This window comes from Necator americanus, chromosome X, assembly GCF_031761385.1.
Source record: "Necator americanus strain Aroian chromosome X, whole genome shotgun sequence".
Lineage (NCBI taxonomy): Eukaryota > Metazoa > Nematoda > Chromadorea > Rhabditida > Ancylostomatidae > Necator > Necator americanus.
In genome coordinates, this window is record NC_087376.1 from 20,504,418 (window position 1) to 20,526,376 (window position 21,959).

At 41.4% G+C, this 21,959-nt stretch overlaps 1 protein-coding gene across 2 annotated transcripts in view; it reads right to left on the reverse strand.

The window, feature by feature from the left end:
- Window positions 1-512: 512 nt before the first annotated feature.
- The window catches only part of RB195_024429 (uncharacterized protein), a gene marked incomplete at both ends in the record, with an annotated part of 30,112 nt that continues 8,665 nt past the window's right edge, over window positions 513-21,959 (reverse strand). The window contains 7 exons of one of the 2 annotated variants that reach the window (XM_064212199.1): window positions 513-596; window positions 5,287-5,435; window positions 7,677-7,836; window positions 7,898-8,057; window positions 14,669-14,765; window positions 14,835-14,974; window positions 15,041-15,183. In XM_064212199.1, coding sequence (XP_064068080.1) covers window positions 513-596; window positions 5,287-5,435; window positions 7,677-7,836; window positions 7,898-8,057; window positions 14,669-14,765; window positions 14,835-14,974; window positions 15,041-15,183 — 933 coding nt within the window. Of the gene's footprint in view, window positions 597-3,679; window positions 3,770-5,286; window positions 5,436-7,676; window positions 7,837-7,897; window positions 8,058-14,668; window positions 14,766-14,834; window positions 14,975-15,040; window positions 15,184-21,959 lie in introns of those variants that run through there. The other variant, XM_064212200.1, reaches the window with a different exon arrangement.

Sequence of the window (21,959 nt, forward strand, 5' to 3'; positions counted from 1 at the left end):
GCATTGTTTATAACAACAGCATATTTGATGCTGCGTTGCAAACCAAACAGAAGGTGACCTACATAAAACTACAGTACATAAAACTTTTAAACTTTTACTCATCAATTATAGCGGGAGAAGCAAAAGTATGCAAAACAGAGAGTCCGACAGTCTGTCATTAGAGGAGTTTGGGGCTGATAAACATACTTCTATCGCGTGTGTCTGGCTTCACATCTGATTCATATTTTTACGGCTCCACTTAATCCTGAAACCCACTTTGTAGCGCCTCGAAGGATCAGGGGATATCATGCTACATAACAACGCCTTTATTCCGTTTGCGTAGGTTCAAAATATTTAATAATATTTGTCAGTTAGGTGCGTTACAAAATATTATATTAAACTAAGAATTTTTAATTACATACATAACAAAATATAATATTACAAAGTACGTAGACATCGTGAAGCTGGACAAAAAAGGATGAGATGCATAAATCGACAAGAGATGTACAGCGACAAGAAAGACGAAAAATGAATCAGCATTTTGTCTTGACTATGCACAATGTACTGACAATGTGACAATTGACCTCGCAGGTTCGACTCCCGCCCGATGCACGCTTCTGCAAAAGAGACTAAAATTTGGAACAAAAACAAAAATGAATAATTTAATTTTACGCAGTTTACAACAGTAAAAAGTAAATTAAGTAATTTAAAAGTAAATTTAACTAAATTTAATTATCAAAAAAGCTCAGATTCTGTGCACAATGGGGTCTGGGAGAACGCAAATAACTTGTTATAAGAGGACTAAAAGAAAAAGTTTAAGTAAATTCTAGGAGAACTAGGTTTGCGCTAAAAATCAGCCACATCGCTGTTTTTCTCTACCTCCTAGTCTTTTTGGAATTTTGATGAGACAGAAATGCAAAAATGGCACTTTTCCCATCTTTGTTCCGTCAAAAATTTGGAAAAACGGCAAGGCCCTGGAGAACGCTTGATGCAGCATCTGATAGAGAAAATCTTCCGCTACAACATACTCGGAGATGTTTGCTCCGCTCTAATTTGCTTCGAGTTATCGAATTTTATTCAAAATCACTCACCTTTCGGTGCGTGAGCTAAAATTGGGATATTGGTGATTTTTTCCATTCTAAAAAATGGGACGGCGTTCTAAAAAATCACCCATGTATTCGGATGGAGGGTCTAAAAAAACCCCATGTGCAAAATTTCTCTTTACCGGATCCTCTGGTTGTCTCAAAATTTGGATGGTACAAACCCAAAAAAAAAAATTCGGAAGATTTCAAACTTCGTCCCATCAAAGTTCCAAAAAGAGTAGGAGGTTATAAAAATACAGCAAAATGACAATTTTTTAGGGCAGGCCTTCTCTTAAAAACCACCTTAACTTTTTCTTTTTGTCCTCTTATGACGAAGTTATTCGCCAGCTGCCAGACCTAACTGTGTGCACAGAATCTGAGCTTTTTCGGTCATTAAATTTTGTTTACTAATTTATAATTTATAAGAATATTAATTTACTTCTAAACTGTTGCAAACTGTGTAGAATTAAATTCTTCATTTTCTAAAAGTTATTCCAAATTTCCATCTCTTTTGCAAAAACCTGCTCAGCCCGAGTCGAACCTGAGGGGAGGGAGAATGGTCGGTTTTAAATTCGCAATGATACCGTACTCGAACGCGACTATGTGTCCTCACCGCCGCAGGCGTAAGACACAAAATATCGGTGGGGGGTCGGAGAGGGTCGGGTCAAATCACTACGCTTAACCCTGGTATCAACGGTGTGTTTCTATCCTCCCAGACAAGTCTGGCACCGATTTATCGATTCCAAAGTCTGAAATGCTTGGTTGGCACTAGAGCGGAAGGAGTGAAAGTGATAAGTCGTTCGGTTATACAGATAGGCTGAAAGGATTTTGTTTAAAGCATTCACAAACCACAATGTTATCGCATTCTCTTTCGAAATTCTTTCTTCTGATGTTTTTCAAATTTGAAATACCTTTTTTGCAGCCTTCTAGGGGCTAAGACATCGTGATTTATGATCACTTTTCTTCTTTTTTCAAATTTTGCTGCTAACATATTCGATAATAACAAAACATGTGGTGACGTTCTAGAGCTCCAACCCAAAACGACAAAAAAAAAGAATTGAATATAAAACCTTGTTCAGCGTTTGATCTTAGCATTACTAGATGAATAGGGCGAAAAGAAAGATCTATAACTTTATACACCCTATGTCATAAGTTCAACTTCGGAAGAAAGATGTGCTCAACACTGGGGTAATAAATGCTCCTCACCTACTCCCTTTTGTATAAACATTGTCACCTTTTCAGCACTCGTTTACGAGGTTTATTTGTTTAATTGCTGACTTTTCTTGTACAGTTATGTATACTACATCTTTCATGTGCATGGTGCATTTCTTGTTACGAATCGCAACGTTTCTACAAACTTTCGCACTCAGTTCTTTTTTCCGCGTATGTAAGTTAAGATCGTGAACATAATCACATCTTACTTGCTTACACACACATACACACATATACACACATACACACATACACACATACATACAGATGTACATACATTTTCTCCACAACGGTTTGCGGCCTCGAGTAGTGGTGTGGAGGTGGCTCTGGGCGTCGAACTGCGATGCACAGCGGAGCTGAGGAGTTCGATACATCCGACATTCCGGCTTCTCGGAATCGTAAACCTAGCTAAGAGTATACCACTGCTAAGATTCATCACCGCCTCAGCAAATTGTTGTAAGGTGGTCATCTTCTCTCCGCCCCGCCCTCTGGGCCAAAAACCCATCAGCATCATCAACTGCTGCTCACCAACATCAACAGCTGATTAAACCGAATAGAACGCGTTTTTCGAATAGAACCGAATAGAACGGAGCTGGAGAAATTGGTCCGCAACGAGAAGTCATTATTCTTATTCCTATTATTATTCCGGATTCGAACCTCCAATCGATCGCGCAGGAAGTGGAACCTCTATGATATGATATGATATAATAACAGCTACACTACACCCGCCCTTATCATGTATTATACTACAAATTTGGTGAATTTTCTCTGCGCCACGTAATACACCTAAACCTATCACTTTCTGTCCGCTTAGCATCGCAATTTTGATGTCACATCCATTAGAGTGAAACCCGTTAAGGGAAGCCGTCAAGGCGACTGTGGTAGCTGCGCATTGCAGTGGTGCAGCAACGATTTTTTCGCCTGTGTCACTTTATTATTGTTTTAACCACGGCATTCATCATATTAGTGCAGTCACACATAGCCGCAGGAATCCAGAGGAAAATCTACATCACGATTTCACTGTGCTAGATAGATTATCCATTTTCAGCTTCTTTTCTCTCTTCGCTGTCAACTCTTTTTTTCAAACAAAAGCGTGTAAGGAAGAAAAGGCAAACCATAGCAGCACCATGACTGTTAAATTGATGCGCCAACGTCAGAAAGCAGTAAAATGAGGTGCGACAGGTCCTAGGGTGAATCAGTGAGATGTGGTGGGACCAGTGCCGTTAAACACACTGGTACCAATCAATAATTTCAATTACATTTGTATTTGGTCTAAATGACACTCTAAGAACCGTTTCATATCTGGAACAACTGAATGCGTATTGAAATTTTCGTTTTCTGATTGGCTTTGTCATGGTAAGATGTAGTAATTTCCGATGAGTTGTGTACGAAGTCGCTAATTTATTTTATCGGCAGAAATTTCGCAAATTCATAGTGTTGAATACAGTTTGTCTACTCCTCTGTGCATTACCGTCATCATGTTCGCCAAATCCTTTCTGAGAGAAAAGACAAGCGCAGGCAGACAACTGCTTGAATAGCAGGTATCAGACTACGTGGCCGACCTGGAACATCCTTATCGCTACGATCATGGCATTAGTAATAGCTCAATGTAAAGTTCTTAGTCTCAAAAATCATTGCACTTGTTCTACTGGACGAAATATCAAATAGAACAGTGACGCCAACCACAGGGGTTGTCGGCAGCTCTTTAGTGTGTCTGGGTTAGTGAATACCGCCAATGTATGGCAAACAGAGCCACTGGCACTTCCACTGAAAGTACTATTTCATGCCAATATTTTTGTCAAGATTTTTTCCTTCATGTAATCAGTTTCGAGAGGCAGCCGTTCTGCAGCCATCCGAATTGGGACTTTGGAAACGTTACATTACAAGGTCATCAAGGTCTATTACCACGAGTTTGAATATGAATACAGTAAGAATTAGTTGGAAGAAGCACTAGATTGCTAAACACTCAACGGAATCGTTATTTGCATCGCGAGCGCATTTCATGAGTAACAGACTTCCAATTACTTATCAATTTAATGATCAAGGATAGTTCAGTTTAGACGCTAGTTGCTTGCATAGCAGACTTCTTGTTGCTACGCTTATTTTTGAGGCCAGCGCGATGCGATTAAGAAACAAAAATTTCGATGATGCGATTAAGAAACAAAAGGATTGGTGCGCCAGCGCCAGCTATAAAAGGGGGTGCGACGGGTCCACCGGCGTCGAATTGTTGTATCATAATGCTGTATTATCTTACAGTAACTTCGTGTGCATGTCGCAAAAGGTAATTGGGAAATTGCAACTGTTTCATAACCATGGCTACTGCGCGCATTGCTTTTCACCTTTATGACTCCCCCCTGCGTCTGTTTCCTTGCACGTTTGCCTCAGGTTGTTATTATGCCTTCCTCAGAAAATGGAAATACGAGTGAAACCGGCTGCCTAAACAGTAGCCAACAGTTTACATGATCTGACGAGGAACGTTATCTTTATCAGTACGATGATGTCGTTCACGCCATTTTATGTTAAACATCATTCTCTGATAGCTGTTGGGGGAAATCAGGACGAACTCCCATACTTCGAGTAATGCTTTCAAATTGTAGCTATATTATATTGGTATCTAAGGAGTCTTTGAAGCTGATGAATGAATATACTTCGGATGTATAACTGACGCGTATAAAAAGGAAATTTATGTAATCTTTCGCCTTAATTTACAGCAAAAAAAAGAAAGAAGGAAACGTTGCTAGAAAAACAGACAACAACAGTGAAGGCGAGCGAAGAAAACCACAAAAAAAGTCTGACTTTAGCAGGACATTCAAACTGGTACACTATGTAGTGGAGCAGGCATGCAATCAAAGTGCTATCAAAACAACTAGAAATTTCGCACTGCAAACCATTTATTTATTACCATTTTTTGTGTAATTCTTAGGGTAACTTTTTTGGAATGGCAGTGAAAGAAAGTCAGTTCCGAATGGACAAATATCCATGTGTGGGTACGTATGTCAAGAAAAAAACTCACCTTTTTTCTTTTCAGGAGTCGGCAACTCAGGTAAACTGCAGTGCTACCTGATGCAATGCAAATTGTTGAGATCACTCCTACAAACAGCACAAACGACAAAGGGAAACGCGATGTTGACGTCGGACATTGTTCAATGGACCTTGACGACACTGAATAAAATGTTTATTTTACGGTGACTCCGAAGGTATGCTTGAACCGTTTCCAGCACATGTGAAGATTAATCAATAAAGGGAAACAAACAGTTGTCTGGTTTAGACCTAGACACGAATTGTCGCAGAACCACTACTACTACTAGTGGTGTGGTTAAGCCTATAAACGTTTTCAAGAACACCACACACTTTACACTGACAGCTTGAGAGAAAAGCTTTTGAATTTTTTTCTGCAAGAACATCATTTGCCGAAATTTATTAGAAGAAAAAGAAACGCTCCGTTTTTCACCGTATTGTTAAGTATGTAGCCGCTTCAGAAAAAGTGCCGGTGAATTTTTTGTCAGTATTCTTTTCTGTTTTGCAAAAATCAAGATTCCGGCGGGAGTCGAACTAATCATCGTATGTAATCATTGTCAATGAGTAAAATTGTGTGTAGGATTTACAAAGCACTATGAAATCGCTTTTAGAATGCATTCTGCTTAGGTGCTATTTGTTTTCTTCATTTTGCAAAAATGGAAGAATGCCTGCGAGGGTCAAACTCTCAATCGTTCGTTTCCATTGTCTGAGTAACAATGTGTGGAGATAATAGGAAATAGTGTGGTTTTAAAATGTGTTCTTTGTCGTTCTCAGCTGTTTTTTTTTTATTTTGCAAAAATAATGATTCCGATGGAGATCGAACTCTCGACCGTTTGCTATCACTGTCAAGAGAAGAATTGTCTTTGAATACATTTTGAGAGCTTCCTCATCTTTCCAACTTATATGTGCACATATGTACTGACACACTTCTAATCCCTGCAGTGAGCTATCAGCGGTGCCTATATTATATTACAAATTTTTATTTTACTCACAGCACTTTACATTAATACCTATTATAGTACTATTTATTAATATTTGTTGTATTATATTATTTTGATTTATTTATTAAGCGTCCAATTTATTTCTTTAATTCTGTTTATTATAACTAATTCTTCATTGCTATATGAGCGTCTGTACTAGAAAAAATGAGATGAGGGATCGCTTTCTGGAGGGCCTTCTGTGAGTGGAGGGGTCGTTTTCAGGAAGGTTTTTCCTAACTACACGCTTGACCCTGATCACATATCTTCATGGTGCGATTATATGGGACTCAGTCCTGCTAATCGGTAAACGGGTGATTTTTCCAAAATGTATTTTAAAGATAGGTTTTAAGAATAGTAGCTGAACTCTGTCGATGGTTCTCGAGCTCGCAAACGGATTGATGTCTATATAATTGGAAAGACGAGTTGAGGCAAATTATGATAAATTTTCGTTATTCTCGTGGGTTGAGGAAAAAATCTTTCCTTCATTTTTTTCCAAATGTGTGGGTTTTCCATGTCTCATTCGACACACTTTATAAACGACACAAATCATCTCATAGGAAGCTTCAGCGTTGACTAATGTGTCAAAAATGAATCCTTTTATATGCATAACACTTGAATTTAATGATTTGAAAAAAGTAGCCTTTAGAATTCCAAAAATTGAAAACACTGCTATCGTGTAGTACGAAAATTTCCTTGGCAAAAAATTTGTAACAGTTCTTCAGTGGTTTTTATTTTGCGACCATTTTCAGGTTTAAAGAAAGTTTTTTTTAAAACCATTTGTAAAAAAAACCTTCTCTATAATGATAATTTATTAATAATAATGGTTTTATGTTCTTTACTTTGAATTACGTGGGTGTAATCAGCAGAACATTCTAAATTGTGCTGATTTCTCCACGCACGAACACAGGATAGATGTTTCGCGTGACATATCTTTTTGCTGCAGAACGCCGATATTATGTTTATATGTATATGTATGTATATAAATATATATCATGATCATGATTTATAATGAGATTAGCCTGTATGTGTCAATGGTTTGCAACGAATCCGGCGGCGCCGGATTGGTGCGCCGGCGCCATATAGCAGCAAAATTGGGTGAGACGGGTCCCGCGGTGTCGGTTTGGCGCGAAGGCGCCAGACAGCCACAAAGGAGGGTGTGACGGGTCCTGCGGCGTCGAATTGGTGTGCCGGCGTGGTAGAGCTTGTCAAAGGAGAAGACGCGGGTCCCAATAACGCTGGATTCGAGATAGCTATAAAAGGGGGTGCGAACGGTACAAAATTTAGGGAACAGCTTTTATTTCTGTGTGTGTTTTTAGTTGAATAAGGGTCACGAATTATTCCTCAACCCGATACAGATGTGGTAGATTCCAGCTTGCAAAAGAATGACAATAATAATAAATTGTACCTTCTTCTGTTTCCTGTTCATCAAGAATCGTTAGCGACTCGCGCACAGACACTTGCTCATACAAATCTGTTTTGCTGTACTGCACGTTAGAAGATCTCTTGTGACGAAACCGTAGTCGCTCCGCTGTCAAATTGGAATTTGATACTCGTTTGAAACAATTCTAAAAACGCAGAAAAATTAATTGATTAGTTACGTTGAATATTAGTTAACTGACCGCATACCTGGACACATTCCGAGCCATCAAGACACACTTGCACAGTGCACTGAGCAAACACCGTACTTTGGTTTCCAAATCGAAAAGTCTTGAATTTTGAGAAGTAGACTTCTTCGTTGACATTTGCCAAAGGATCAATGATTTCCGACATTTCATGCACAGGACAACTAAAACCCCACAAATCCCTTGTATAGAGTTCTACTTTCTGGAGAATAAGAAAACAAAAAGGTGCCGTCGTTCAGCACATCGCCAAAGCCCACAACCTGAAAAGTCAACTGCCTAAAGGGAGCTTGGAATCTTCCAAGCCTCAAGCAGGCAACAAGCATTCGTTTCGTCACGCTGATCTGCCGAACACTGTCGAGTGAACTCCAACAAGCCGCCCTGTCTAAGCTTCTGCGATATCTTTCCGAGCCGTTTGCTGAACTGCAGGAAACACGCATGAAAGATCAGCCTGTGATCAGCATCGAGAATTACATCATGTACTGCAGCGATGCTGATAAGAGGAAAGTAGGTGGCTGCGCGATAGCTGTGAGGAACGATTACAACAACCTGGTGGAGGAATCTGGCTCAAGGTCGTCCAGATGCGCTTAGACCGACTGCGGGATCGCAGAGAACGTGAACTCTGGATCGCAAGTGCTCATGCACCTACGGAAACCGCTGAAGACAACAGAAAGGACGCCTTCTACGATGAACTCAGTGCGTTGATGTCCAAGATACCCAGCCAGCAGGTGGTCATTTTTGGAATCAACGCAAAAGCGAGGATGGGACTCGAACAACAATCAGATGTGCTGGGAAAATGGTATCATCCAGCGGAAAGCCAACGGCGACCATGTGAATGTGACTATGTGAACAGATAGGCCTCATCATCGCCTCCACGTTTAAGAGGAATTACTGACGACATCAGCTCACGTGGCAGGAGTCAACCCTTTTAACGCCTAAAGAGCAGCGCAAGCGGAAGATGAGGACTCTTAAACTTCAGCTCGGCTACGCTTGGAACGTTGCATGTGACTCTGAGCACCGCCCAGTTCTTCTCAACCTTAACATGCGGTTCCATAAGAGGAACTGAGGAGTACCTCGTCAATGAAAAATCGAAATGGAAGCTCTGAAAGACGAGGAATGCAGAACGAATTTCCGCTAACGTGTGTCTTTTCATGTTGGATTAGGGACCAGGAAGAAGCTTTGCGATGAGGATTCTTTTACGAAGTGCATCAAGGACGCTGCAAGCGAAACAATTCTGGTTCAGATGCTGCGGAAGAAGTTTGCCTTTGCATCTGCGGAGACAAGATCCACATACAATTCTGTATATGCCGCAAGCAGCACTGGTAATTCCAACAAGGAGAAGTGTCTGAGAAGGAAGCTGCATCGCCAGCTGCAACAAGATGGCGAAAATGAATGGATATCAAGAGCGAAGGGGTTTGAAAAGGCATGGAAGCACAACCCAGCACAAAGCAAGAACCCGCTGAAAGCCTAAGCTTTAGTGAGGTAGTATAAAGGCAAAATAAAAAGATGTTCTTCAGTCCTCAACATGGCTAATGGAGTCGCTTTTAGTGATGCAAACACACTAGTTTGGAGGTATCAGTTCAACATCTTGCTGAACTGGCAAGAACCATCAGCTCCTGAGTTCGAGCGCGTCTAACGACTGATGTTCACCGTTGTCAGCCAGGAACAGCCGACCGAGTCGGAGGTTTTGGTCTGTATCCAAAAAAAGATGAGGAATGGGAGGTCTGCTGGAGACGACGGAATTAGTGTAAAAATGCTGGAATCCCCTTCTACTTCTGGAATTCTTTAACTACCAAAGGTAATTCATTCCCTATGGACACAAGGATACTTGACTCGTGGGGACATGCCGTCATATCTCCATTTCACAAGAAGTTATCCATGACGGGTCCAAGAAACTACTGACGTATTTCAATGCTGCGTGTTATGTTATGTTGGCGAATCATTTTGGGTCGCCTTATTAAATATCACAAAGAAACAACAAACTGGCTTTCGTACTGGCCGATCTACCACTGACCAGGCGTTCATAGTCTGGAGAAGAATCAGTGGTGGTATTCGAAGCCACTGCAGTCAGCCTTTCTGGACTTCAAAGCGGCTTTCGACTCTCCTCAGCGAGACCGTGTTCTCAACGCGTTTTGCGCCGATACCAGGAAAGTTTGTTCGCTTACTTGATAACATGAATAAGGGAACCACTGCTGCACTTCGAGCACCATCCAGATGTACAACACCGTTTGAAGTAGTAAATGGAGTAAGACATGAGCAGTGGAAGGACCCTTTCTGTTCAATACTGCCATTGACGAAATTAAAGAACAGCAGATCAGTGTCTTACCGATATCATTCTAGCACCATCAGGAGGCCCCTTGACTCATCTCGAGTACGCTTACGATATTGTGATATTATCGGAAAACAGCACGAAACATCAATATCTTATCGACCTTGTATGGAAGCTAGCTTCAGCCTACAGATCACGCCTAGACCCTGATAATTACAAACAGATGTGAGTCTCCTTGAAGCCTCCAACCTTCAACAGAGTAGACTGGCAGCCAGTCGAACTCGAAGATGAGTTCTGCTACATGGGCTGCATGCTGAAGAATAACGGCAGCTGTGAGAGCGATGTAGATCATAGAAGCGCTAAGGCCTGTTCTGCATCCAACTCTTTGGAATTTTTGCCGTCGACTCCTACCACTGGCGAAGTCAAGCTCTGAGTCTACCTATTTACTATTTGCCCTATCATGATGCACGGAATGGAGAGTCAGTACCGTCCACAGTGACGGCAAAAATCGACTACATAGCTGCTGTTGGAAGCTGCTTACGACTTAGGAATCTTCGACAGCTGCTTGGCTCCTTCTGGCTAGGGTATGCCACAATGAAGATTTTCATCGGACATCGATGTGGTGTACCGATGAAGATCACGTGGGAAGTATCAACACCTGACACCGCAGTCAATAGTGGCTACAGAAAATCGTCTTTGCTTCTTCAGCCACATTGCAATGAGACCAGCAGACCGCCTCGTTCAACGCGCTTTGAGGATTCTCCCAGATTTAAGCAGGAGAGAACTCATCTTAATCCGAAGTTCTGGACTGAGGTGGTGAAAGAAGACCTTAGGATGCTTGACGTGGAAAGGAAGTTCAGGCGAGACGTAGGGTTTTGCAGAATATGGAATACCGACGAATGGATTGATCCTGGGCAAGTTCTTCTTGGAGATCGAGAGGAGAGCTTTCCCAAGGACGACACACTTCGGCGAAGATGCGGACATTCGCGTCAGGCAATCATATTAGCCCGTCGATTAAGTTTAAGTAAGTAAATTTAAGATAATGCTTAATGTTAACACAATTTTTAGTTCCATGCAGGCAAAAACAAGGCAGTCTTCGTTCGGCAAATCGACGATGTTGGATTAGGGTTGGAGATGTATATTACAAGTATGAGTGTATATTACAACCACGCCTAATTTCCAAAATCGACCAGAGACCAGACCGCTGTCGCAATGTTAGCGTCGCAAGCTAAAGATCATAACCTGAGAGGGACAATGTCTGAGAGCAGATGAATAATTACAGTAGCATAGAAAACAGCTCTATACTTAGCGCTTGGCTATAAGATCTTTCGTGCAGCTAAATAACGGGAATATCCTCTTCAAACGTTCGCAACGGAGGATCTCCGCGAGCACGTCACTTCACAGGTTTCGTTGCCCTGTACTATGTTAGTCCCTGGTGATTGCTGAGTTATTCGGTTTCCGTTTTTGATTATAGTTTTCACTTTTGTCGAGTATGAATGTTTGCCCGTTTACTAATTTGATTATTTTGAAATTATGGATGTTCCGACTTACTGAAAGTTTTCTTCCGACAAGTGTCATCTTTGCTGCTTACTGATACTACCTACAATTATGAAATTGGAAGTTTCAAATTGCTATTTTGAATAACTGTGGTGAATATGTATATACAGTAATGATAAGAGCTACATGATAGATGAATGTGTGTTTTCCTATTGCTCTTTCTTACTATACTTATTAATCAAACCGTTCAAGTTCCGATGCCTCCACGATCGATCGGAGGTTCGAGTCCGTGCTGGTGCTCACCAAGCTTTTCATCCCTCCGAGGTCGATAAATTGGTACCAGACTTGTCTTGGAGGATAAAAATACTGACTTGACATACAGGCTAACCCCGCAAGTCATTGTATAGGTCAGTTTCACGTTCGTGAACCTCAAACGATTTTGAATTGAAATGAACGTGGTCCCAAGCAGATTGATTAACGCCAGACACTTTATCCTTTGTTCATTTTATTATTCTTTCCGACATATCCACATATTTCCGCGACTGACCTGTTTAATAAAATTCGATTCGATCAAGATTTGTTGAGAACAAAGGTACAATTCTGGACAAATGTTTTTTTTTTCTCTTCGAGCTTATGCTTTGATTTTCATCTTCTTTTAGCTAAATTTAGTACAACCGAAAGTGATGTAGGAAGAGCAAATCCGTTTAAAAGAGGCGAAAATCGCATGAATAAAATTTGCAAATTCAGATCCACAAGAAATAACTCGGGCAGGAAAAGTTTAGCAAGTTTTCAGTAGCTGCATTGTTTGTGCTTGCCTTCTTTGCTCTTTTATCATGTTCTGTACTTTTACAAGGAATTTTTTGTTCTAAATATGAATGGAAAGAAAAACATTGCTTCAAATGCGCAAGAGCTAATTATCAAAACTGTTTTTTCGCTTGCAAGCAAGAATAAAGTTGTTGGTGTTATAATGCTCATCCAAATACTATTACTAGTGGAGTAGTGAATGTTTCAAAAAAAAAAAAGATATTGTGAAGATTCCTAGTAGTGGTCTGATCAAAGAAAACTACTGCGAGGATCGCTATCAAGATTCGTGAAAATGTTGTTAGCAGTTAACTTCTGATTAGTCGATGTTCAAGAAGATCTGGTTGAATTTTTAAAGATTTTCTTATCTCTCCCAGGACTGCTCAACGTTGTTCATGTGCTAGCGGACAATGTGGTAGAAAACCCTGTAAGAAACCGTTGATTGTCGGAAGGAAAAGAATGAACCGAGTGCGTTTGCAAAAACCACACTTGCGTTGCAGGTAATAGGATTAATTAGTAGTAGAAATTTGATATTTGCGACTGAACCTATGGTTGATTGGGTATCGAGCATAAATTTGTCCCTTTCACTTTCAAACATCATAAACTTTGAATAATCAATCTATAGCACACGTCTCCAGTCGCGTCCTACTCAATGCAACAGCGGCATCTGCGAATGTTGCTCGGGTCATCCTTTCCTTCACAAAAACCAAAAGTTTCTTGCAGGCCTCTATCAGTCAGTCCGCCAGCACATGAACAGCGAATGAGAGACACGCGAAAATCTTTGACATATTTTGTCGACAGTACAGCTCCTAGTTATGAATATTCTGCATGACACACCCTAGTTCTCTCGTAAATCGTAGTATGAAGAACCGACGCCAGTTAAAGGCAGCATACCACGAATCTGAGGTGGTGCGGATTTCAGGTGGAGTATCCGTATACGGGGTCGTAGATTATGGAGACGGGGGTAGTTCCGCTAATCTCTCCCTGCATCACTGCAAACACCCTTCTCCAGAATATCACCTTTTGTGCGACGCCATCTCTCGTAATGCTCCCCCTCCTTTGCGCCGCCTCCGCCCTACGATTCGTCGGAAACCAATTCGGATTGCCCATATAGGTAGTAAGAGACGCTTCGCGTGCAAGGGTGGCGCGCTGCAATGGAAGGCATCGTACAAAACAGCATTCAGTTGCTGGTTGCTTGCAATGATTCAGGGAGAGATGAGCGGAACCACCCCGGTCTCCATAATCTACGACCCCGTACACGGATACTCCACCTGAAATCCGTACCACCCCAGATTCGTAGTATGCTGCCTTTAAGGGGGGTGAGCTGTAGTCACTTGTGAAATATAATCGATTATCGCACAAGGTGTATTCGATTTGTCGCACCATTAAACGTAGCAGAAACGCACTGTGCAACTATAGAAACATATTAATACAAGTGCACAAAGTGAAGAGTACTGATTCGGAAATGTGGTACTCCTTCTCTTAGAAATTTTTATTTTTTTTTTTTGAAGCAAGATCTGTATTTTTTTATTTCCGCCACTTGAATGTACGCCATTCCTTCCTCATTAAGAAGATGCAACGCAAGAACTTCTACATATTTTGACGACAGTACAGCTCCTAGTGATGAATATTCAGCATGACACAGCCGAGTTCTCTCGTAAATTGTAGTATGAAGAACCGACTCCAGTTAAAGGCATCACCCCACGAATCTGAGTTGGTACGGATTTCAGGTGGAGTATTCGTATACGGATTGTAGATTATGGAGAAAAAGGTGATTCCGTCCATTTCTTCCTAATTGCTGTAAGAAATGGTCCGGAAGATACGGCTTCGAGCGTTCCGGCGCGCTATTTCCTGCAACGAGTTCGGTTGGAGCGTGCCAGTCTTGTGCACGCGCCGCATCTTCCGGGCCGTTTTTTACGGCAACTACGAAGTGGACCGAATCACACTCTTCCTCGCAATCAACGCCCCATATAGGCATAACCCACCTAAACCCCGCACCACCCCGGATTCGTGGGGTGATGCCTTTAACTGGAAAATAAACTTGTTTCAAATTAGACGATGGTGGAAGTGAGCGAAGAGGCGCCGGAAGCACCAAATGAGTACAAGGACAAGTATAGAAACTAGGAGAAGAAATATAGGTATGGTAGAATTCATCATAGGAAGAAGCGGAACGCAGCGGATTCACCAATTGATTAACATCTCCGTACTAACCTGCTCTGTACAAAAGTAAGATGTCGTGCATCCGGAGAAAGCATATCTTCTCGATCACTGAACATGCATTCCTTCGGCGAAATCCCGTGGTAAGCCTCTATAACAAGACTAATATACTCAAGAATCTTTCATACAGTGCTGAACACAGTTCTTACTGTCCCCTTACTGTCTGGTGTTAGTGTAACATAGAATTCCACGATGTCTCCAAACTTCGCAGTTCTCAGTGGTCTGCCATCAGTACTTCGAAACATCATCTCAACCTTCGGCTTTGGTTTTCCCCCTGTTGATGCCAACACTTCATGAGCTCTGAAAACTGCCTTCGAAAAGCAGAAAAACGGCGTCCATTCTGCCGCAAGAGTTTAAAAAACTAACACTGAGACATCGCTGTATCGTATCGTTTGAACACTTCTTGTATATAAGCAGAACACGTGATTGATGTGTACGACCTTCGACAGGCTAGTATCGACATTGTCTTCAAGGGCTATCGTTGTTTCCGCTGTGCGGTAGTTTGGTTCCTTTGAACGCACCAAATATTATTTGTATCGCACCATTTTCTATTCCCTGATTTTCATATAATCTTTGTAGAATTAATACTTCCGACAGATTTGCTCTCTTTAAGCATCGTGCGGTGACTATTATAAACTATGATTTTCTTTTATTTATTTTGGGGGCGGCTGTAGCGCAGTCGATAAGAGCTTCCACTATGCTATTTTGAATAAGTATGGTGAGTATGTATATACAATAATGATAAGAGCTACATAGTAGAGGCACGTGTGTTATCTATTGCTCTTTTTTTGCTACTTATTAATCAAACCGTTCAAGTTCCGATGTCTCCACGATCGATCGGAGGTTCGAGTCCGCCTTGGTGCTCACCAAGCTTTTACATCCCTCAGGGTCGACACATTGGCACCAGACTTGTCCAGGAGGATAAGAACGCCGACTTGACATACTGGCTAGCCCCGCAAGTCATTGTATAGGCCAGTTACCCGTTCGTAAACCTCAAACTATACTGAATTGATGTGAACGTGGTGACGCATCCCAAGCGGATTTATTAATGGCAGACACTACGATTTTCTTCGGGACGAATTGGTGGCGGATTGAGCGTACTCTAATCACTATGGAGGGTCTATTAATACTATTATTATTAATACTTAGCTATTTAATCCTTATTTGTATGCTGTTTATTGTTACTGTTTATTTCTCTGTCATCAACAGCCATACAAAAACGATGTAACACTGATATGGTCGACCGGATTTTGGAAAGTCCAAATAAAGTGGATTTCTTGGCCTTCTTGGATTTTCGCCAGTCCGTTTGTCCAAAATTGTGATAAAGGCTTTTTATACAATCAATTCGATCAAAATCTCACAATTGGCTATTGGCTGCACACTCCTTAAATAGAATTCAGACCTTGTCTATTTTTGAACTACTTCTCTATCATGTATACCACAAGGTACATTCATGAAAAGAGCTTGAAAGAGCAAAAAGAATGCGTGGAACAATTGCTACTTATATCAACTCCAGAAATAAATCAATATCTTGCAGTGAGCAGCTCTTTTGACCGACTGTAAAACACCAGGATGAAGATGCAAGATGATGATCAGGAAAAAGAGCGAACGATTTTGAACCCTGCATGTAAGCAAGGAATTCTCTCTAATCAAAAAAAACTTCGTAACACTTTCCACCCATAACAAAGATATGAGACCGCAACAAAGCTCATGTCTAGAGTAGATGGTAGCTACAGTTGTCGCCAGTCCATTCTGGTTCAGGGAAATGATGAGAAGTAGGCGGAAGTAGAAATGAGTAGACCACTGCCCTGCAATTGCTCCTTCGCTCTAATCTCCTATTTTTGTTGATCCCCGTTGAATGATAGATTGCACTGAACTTCGTCTTCTCCCTCTCCATCACCTAATAGACCCGTCTATCACCTTCTCTTGGAGGTAACCTTGATTATCCCTGTCGTCTCCCTTTTCTTTCCTGCAGGATGTTTCCAGTACTCAGCATGTTACTAGGAGCAAAACGCCTACATTATCATACCGGAAGTAGATCACAGTATACATAATATGTGATGAAAGACTATGAAGAACACGAAAATTTGAGTCCATGATCTTTACCCAGCTCATTTCAGTCTGCGCATCATAATCACTGTCATTGCGTTACTTCCACACTCTCATGGCGATTAATGACTTTGAGCACGTACCTAGAGGCAGCATATCACGGAATTTTCTATATGGAGTGCTATATACGAGTGGATAGGAATAAGGAGGTAATTCACGACTATGATCGTGACCATGTTCAATTCTGTCCAGTAATCGAGAAAAAATCGCGAGAAACACCTTTGGTTGTACCAGTCCCCCCACTATCACGTATTAATCGACAGGACGCGCGCAATCCCATGGTGGTCCAACGTTCGCAGCCCAACTAATATAACCCAAATAAGCAGAAGAAGCTTTCCAACCTGCACAATCGCAAATGTGTTGCAGACTGCCATCGTTCTACTGCCCGCTATATGTTGCATCTTTAGATATGTCGTGCAACCAGGGCCGTTTCTCACGCTCTTTTCTGCATTAACAGACTAAGTGTGTTAATGTTCATATTCGTAAAATTCACAGAATTCAACTTTCCATTTAGGATTGAAGCAAGTTATTCGGGGAGCAACAACAGTACTTTGCCAATCGATTTTCACCAGTTGGGCGGTAATGCACCACAAATCCGAACGTTTAACGGTCCTGTATATTAATTCCTCGTCAGCATATGTAAGAACCCTTGTAACCGCAGTTTTAATAGACTGTAGACTTAACTCGCTGAATGCTTTCACCAAAATTGGTCCCAAAAAAGAATGGAATTGCGCTGGTCCAGTGTAATTCCTTTCATTTTCTACTTCTTTTCGCAAAGCCCTATAAATAGACCAGCACATATTATGACGGCAGGGCATGGGTAAGCCATTCATTCGACCACTCATTTTTTAACTTCTTCGTAGTAAAAGTCTTGGTAAGTTAGTGTCTTTATAAATGTGTATTACATGTACCTGAAGAAATTAATCTGATTGCAGCAGATCTGAGCACTACGCTGGAACTGTTTTCGCTTTTTGCGTGTGGCAGAATTCAGTTTAAGAGATTATTGTTAGAGACGTTTTATGTCTCCTGTGTCAAAATTACCGCCCGAAGGAAGCACAAACCAAACTTCACAACATGATCTCTATGATGACGTTTATCACACATTGAACACACCAAACATTTCTGTTGCAGCTTTTTGAGGTCGAAGAAGTATAGAAACACCGAAAATCAGTGTGTTATAGTTTGCTTCCAGCCGAACAAAGAAATTCTTTTGGCTCCAGAAATTTTGGCTCCCCACGAGAAACGTGAAATTCTACCGTCAAAACGCAGAAGAAATTCGGTTTGCGCGTAATGCCAAAAGAGGGGAAAGACGGAAGGGAAAAGGGAAAAACGTCTTATAAACACAACAGAAATGGGAATATTTCACAGATATGACAACCGTAAAAATATATTGCCAACTAACGTCTTCCCGAAAACCAAAAGCTCCTCCATACGGACGAACAAAGCGACAAGCAAAGAACGTCAAACCCTACTCCCCAGAGCTGTTCCGAATCAAATGAAGACCACATGTGAAGCGAGCCCTCTTCTATACCATCCACTCACAGAGCGTGCGTGACCGTTTAATGAGGCAGAATCACAAAATCAATAGTGTATCTGTTAGTAATATATCTAATTCCTCTGTATGAAACGGTGCCTCTAATCTTAATTTTGTTCGTTTTCGACATGCTATAAAATCATTTCATTAAGTTGTTCGGAATGTGATAACCGTTTTAACACAGGAGAAAAAACAAAGTATATTATAAGAGAAGGACCTCAAGAGCGTAACCTAAGAAATATTCTCCATCTTTATCTATGACTTTTCCCCATCATTTACAAAGACAAAAAATACCCTCTTCGAAGAAATCTGCTTGCCGCGACTCGGAAAAGTTGACCACCACAATTTGTATTGTCGGATCAAAACTGCATGAAGCCCGGAGCAGCTGCGTAAACGGCTGCTCTCGAAGCTGCGCGGCGGAGCTAGCAGTTGGGATCGCACATCGCGATTCTTGCGTTTGTTCTCGGACCCCTGATACTGTACCAACCTCAGAAGGAATGGCGTATTTCTGTCAACTGTAAATGTGGCTTTTTTGGCGAATGAGGAAAGGCGTTCGAATTCATGTCCATGATATTATTTTGAGGAATTAATGCGAGCTCCGCTTTGGCCCCAAGAAATTTAAATGTCATATCCACTAATGGATGGCGCAACGTTTCATTCACTCTTCTCAATTTTTGCACCTAGGGATCCGCATTAAAACATCTCCTCTGGAATACAACTACGATAGTTTCTAGGTATAATTATCGTGGAGAGACTATTCTTCGTCCTACATTATGATAAAGTCGAACAAGCTGCTGTTCGCGGCCATGCGATGCACGAATCCGGTTATGGTAACCTGCTTGTTTGAAGACGAACGAGTCACCTTTTTCGGCGCCGGATAGCTTTTCCACATGCGTACAAATGTTTCATGATGGTTGAGCACAAAAAGGCAAAATCTGCAGCAAGGCATCATGCTCTTATCGTTAACAACAACTGCAGGTCACGCATTGCGTTCCTCGTTTTCAAAAACTCTCATTCCCATTTCAAAGACATTGAAACTGATTTCAACACTGTTATTGCCTCCTCCACAACTGACAACAAGACGGGTCCCTTGTCAGTTGTAGTTTCCGCCCGCAGCCTCACGCAGTTCCAGTCCTAAGAATAAACAAAGCTAAATGGATTAAAACTGGTGAGTTATCCAAGAGCCAAGTATACAAGTCTTTCTGTAGCCTACAGGTGGTAGCTCTGCTTTCACTAAACGCAGTGAGGAATCTGAGTAACGCACAGTAGGGTGCGTGTAAAGAAGGTCCCGGCAGATTTTCGAGCATGCCCTGATCATGCCTCGCCAGAGTAATTACCAGTGGTGCGAGAAAAAGATTTCCCTTCGTTACCACCTAAATACCTAACTCTGTGTGGTTACCGCTAAACATCATACTCACCGTCACCGGCTCGGTTATTATTCACAAGCTACAAAATTGTTGTAGAGAATTAGAAACATCCACTGGAATTTCGCGATATGAGGTGACCTCAGCGCTGTAACCATACCAAAAGCAAGAGAAATCCTCACGTAAAATAAGAGAGAAAGGTGCATCTAGTAATTCCAAATTAGGTGTAAAAAATTTCATTAAAAACGGAACATTCCAACTTCCAAAAGTAATGGGAATGAGGACTTTCGTTAACTGCAAGTGCCACTTTTTTTTGTACCCTAATTTATTCCCGGACAGATATACCCTCTGTATCTCTGACCTCTTATATGAGAAAGAGTTAATGTGATAAGATTTCTAGACTTCCTGAAGGTAAAATCTAGACAAAACCCATTCCTGTCCTCTTACTTCAAAACCACACAAAATGATATGTACTTTTAACTACATTTTCTAAATTTATTCTGTAATTTCGACAACTCACAGCATTTTTCTTCACATGTTTCGTTATAAGTGTGTAGTTGTTTGCACCTCTATGGCCCGAAGAGCATCTAAGACGGTTGTCTAGGTCTCTATGAACGACTTTAGCGCGACCTCATCGAGGTATGGTCGCGTATCCAGCGGCATATCCAGTGGATACGTAATGTCTCGGAGGTATTCGCGGAGAACCCTCTTTACCGTTCCCCCGCACAGTATTGCCCCGAAAGCGTAAGAGCTAAATATCATGAACTGTCACGAACTGGCAAATATTCCCAAATATTGTAGAAAAGAGCCGCCTTTCAGCACACTGGCGGAGCCCATTCTCAGACAGATCAAATACTTGAGACGAACATGGAATCCTTAACAACAAATAACCGTGATGTTGAATTGTCGATCAGGGTCAAATTAACTGCAACCACCTGCTCTATCCAGACTACTGCGATATTTGCATACACTGTTTGCTCTATTGTAGGAAACACACATCAGAGATCGCCCTACAGCCTCAACAGTATCGATAACTACACCGTCTACTGCGGCAATGCTGATGAAAGGAGAGTAGCCTGCACAATTGCCTTGCTAAATGACTACAACACCCTTTTGAAGGAGTATGGATCAGTGTAGTCAAGGTGCGCCACTGTATGAGTGCAAGATCGCAGAGGACTCAAACTCTGGATTCTAGATACTCGCACTAATTAAAGCGCTGAGCACAAGGACACTTTTTGTGGCGAACTCAACTACATCCAATATAGCCTCACCAAAACAGAAACTGCAACCCGATGAGATGAACTCAACATCAGCAACCACGTTCAAAATCCGACCAATAATAGGTTATGTGGGAAGACTAACGGATCGAATTTCGTGGTCCTTTAAAAGCAGCATACCACGAATCTGAGGTGGTGCGGATTTCAGGTGGAGTATCCGTATACGGGGTCATAGATTATGGAGACGGGGTAGTTCCGCTCATCTCTCCCTGCATCACCGCAAACAGCCGCCTCCAGAATGCTGTTTGCACGACGCCATCTATTGCAACGCCCCACCTCTTCGAGCTTATGCTTCGATTTTCATCCTCTTTTAGCTAAATTTAATACAACCGAAAGTAATGTAGGAAGAGCAAACCCGTTTAAAAGAGGCGAAAATCGCATGAATAAAATTTGAAAATTCAGATCCACAGGAAATAGCTCGGGCAGGAAAAGTTTAGCAAGTTTTCAGTAGCTGCATTGTTTGTGCTTGCCTTCTTTGCTCTTTTATCATGTTCTGTACTTTTACAAGGATTTTTTTTTTGTTCTAAATATGAATGGAAAGAAAAACATTGGTTCTTCTAACTAGTCGATGTTCAAGAAGATCTGGTTGAATTTTTAAAGATTTTTTATCTCTCTCAGGACTGCTCAACGTTGTTCATGTGCTGGCGGACAATGTGGTAGAAAACCCTGTAAGAAACCGTTGATTGTCGGGAGGAAAAGAATGAACCGAGTGCGTTTGCAAAAACCGCAGAGACGCGCGGAAATCTTTGAAAATCTAGTAATATCTTCTTGAACATCGACTGCTTTAAATGCGGACTGCTATCAACATCTCTAAGAATTCAGAAATGGTGTAAAACTCACTTTCAGAGCTCCGATTTCATTAGCAATTCACGGTCTTAAAGAGAGTAGAGGTCAAAAACGACAAAAATGAGCTTTAACTGCGTGTGATGAGGTTGGAAATGCAATGCAGGAACTTCTACATATTTTGAAGACAGTACAGCTCCTAGTTATGAATATTCTGC